General features: G+C 36.0%; 1 protein-coding gene across 1 annotated transcript; it reads left to right on the forward strand.

Moving 5' to 3' along the window:
- Positions 1 to 359: 359 nt before the first annotated feature.
- On the forward strand, positions 360 to 1,870 carry LOC105625535 (putative sodium-coupled neutral amino acid transporter 7; the record flags this gene model as incomplete). The annotated part of the gene is made up of 3 exons (XM_012206856.1): positions 360 to 720; positions 786 to 1,035; positions 1,217 to 1,870. Coding segments are annotated over 3 exons (1,265 nt in total), but the record flags the coding sequence as incomplete, so codon positions are not given.
- Between the last annotated feature and the right edge of the window lie 320 nt (positions 1,871 to 2,190).

Here is a 2,190-nt window from a genome sequence, read left to right on the forward strand (position 1 = left end):
AATGCCATCTAACGGGAAAACGCCACGAACTTTTTCCCACACCTAATATGTACACATATATTTGATTTTTAATTGACGTAATATATTGCACAAGTACAACCTTCGAATGATCAATAATATTATATAATATCAAATAATATTGCTCACTCAATCTTTATCTTTTTTCTACTTTTAATTGATTTAGATGAAATTTTCTATATAAACTAAATAATTTTTTAATTTAAATTAAAGAGAGTGTCTTGAAGATTTATCTGATTTATATTCGAGATATATCAAGATTACAGATTTAAACGTACATACAGAATGAAAGTTAATGAAAAGAAATTTGTTGGACAATCTGTTATTATACGTTACGTTAGGTGCTGGCATCTTGGGAACAATCTTTTTGATCGTGAACACTACATTGGGAGCTGGATTGTTGAATTTCCCACAGGCCTTCGATAAGGCTGGCGGGATAGGGACTTGTACCGTGGCTCAACTTGTCTTGCTTGTATTTATCACAGCTACTTTGGTGATACTGGCCAGTTGTAGCAATAGTACAGGCACCGATACAATGCAAGATACATTCGCTGGATTATGTGGCTCCAAGTCACTTGCTTTCTGCGGAATCTGCGTAGCTGTTTACAGCTTCGGTTGTTGCTTAACGTTTCTGATAATCGTTGGTGATCAGTTCGATAGAGTGTTTGCCACATATTATGGTCTTGATTATTGTCATACGTGGTAATTATAAAAAAAAGAAATATAACTCATCAGATTGTCTTTATTTTAAAAATTTAATTTTTTAGGTATTTATCCAGGCCATTCGTGACAGCTTTATCTTGCAGTATATTTATACTGCCACTGTGCTTTTTTAAAAGACTGGACATTCTAAGTTATGCAAGTTCCATTGGTTGTATAACCATCATTTATGTTGTATGGTTAATTATTTATAAAAGCTTCGGGGAGCAGAACAACACTGTATCACCCATAAAAATCTGGCCAAATAATGGATACGAAATTCTACAGATAATACCCATCGTTTGCTTCGCTTATCAAGTACGAATTCTTAATCTATGTTTTATTCGATTAAATACGAATTTAATATTTTATACATTAAATATTATATTAACAGTATAATCATTATATGCTTTATATAATAATAATTTAATGTAATCTTTATTAAATCGCTCTCACATAAATTATTTAAATCATATGTACAGGTATGCATATTTTACAGAGTCACATGACAGCGATACCGACTTATGCCTGCATGAAGGATCGTAATTTATGCAAGTTCACTCTGTGTGCCATCGTCAGCATGCTGATATGTTACGGCACGTACAGTGTCGTCGGTTATTTTGGTTACGCCACGTTCGGTAGCGGCAAAGTCCCAAGCGATATCCTGCAAGGCTATACCGATAAGAGTGCCGTCGTGACTGTAGCGATAATTGCAATCGCGATCAAAAACTTTACAACCTATCCCATCGTATTATATTGCGGCCGAGACGCGCTTCTCAGTATCTTCAATGTGAGTTTCGATCGAATTGACATCCGTGTGATTATCACGTTGATTTGGTTCATCCTGTCGTTAGTCATCGCTATTCTGGTGCCAGACATCTCACCAATCATCAACTTATTAGGATCGTTGTCCGCGATGTTTATTTTCATCCTACCAGGTATCTGTCTCCTGCAAAACGTATTGCTCAGAGATCCAGAATTGTACTTAAATAAGGGCCGCATGCTAGTCGTTTTCGCAATCTTCCTGACCGCACTCGGAGCTTTTGTGTGCGGCGTCGTATTTATGGAGACTCTTCAAGATCTAGAGAAGACGCCGACTAAACCGCCATTAGTCACTGGTTTCAGACAACTCAGAGAGAGTTTGTGTGTTTGATAGCAACGGTATACTCGAAATACATATTAGACATAGTGTGATCTATGAAGAAACTTGGATATTTTTTTTATTAACATCGGTAATAATTCATTAATGGCGTGCCACACTCTCTATAGATCTCATATGTAACTCAATTCAAATGAAATTGAGAAAGCTAATTTACAATCCGGATGTATGCTTTACTTTTAGTCAATATTACGATAAAAAGATATAGTTGAGGCGTCAAAAAAGACTGACAGACACACACACACGCATATGTACACACACACACACACACACACACACACACACACACACACACACACACACTATATATATAT

Source organism: Atta cephalotes, assembly GCF_000143395.1.
Source record: "Atta cephalotes unplaced genomic scaffold scaffold02457, whole genome shotgun sequence".
NCBI classification, from domain to species: Eukaryota; Metazoa; Arthropoda; class Insecta; order Hymenoptera; family Formicidae; genus Atta; species Atta cephalotes.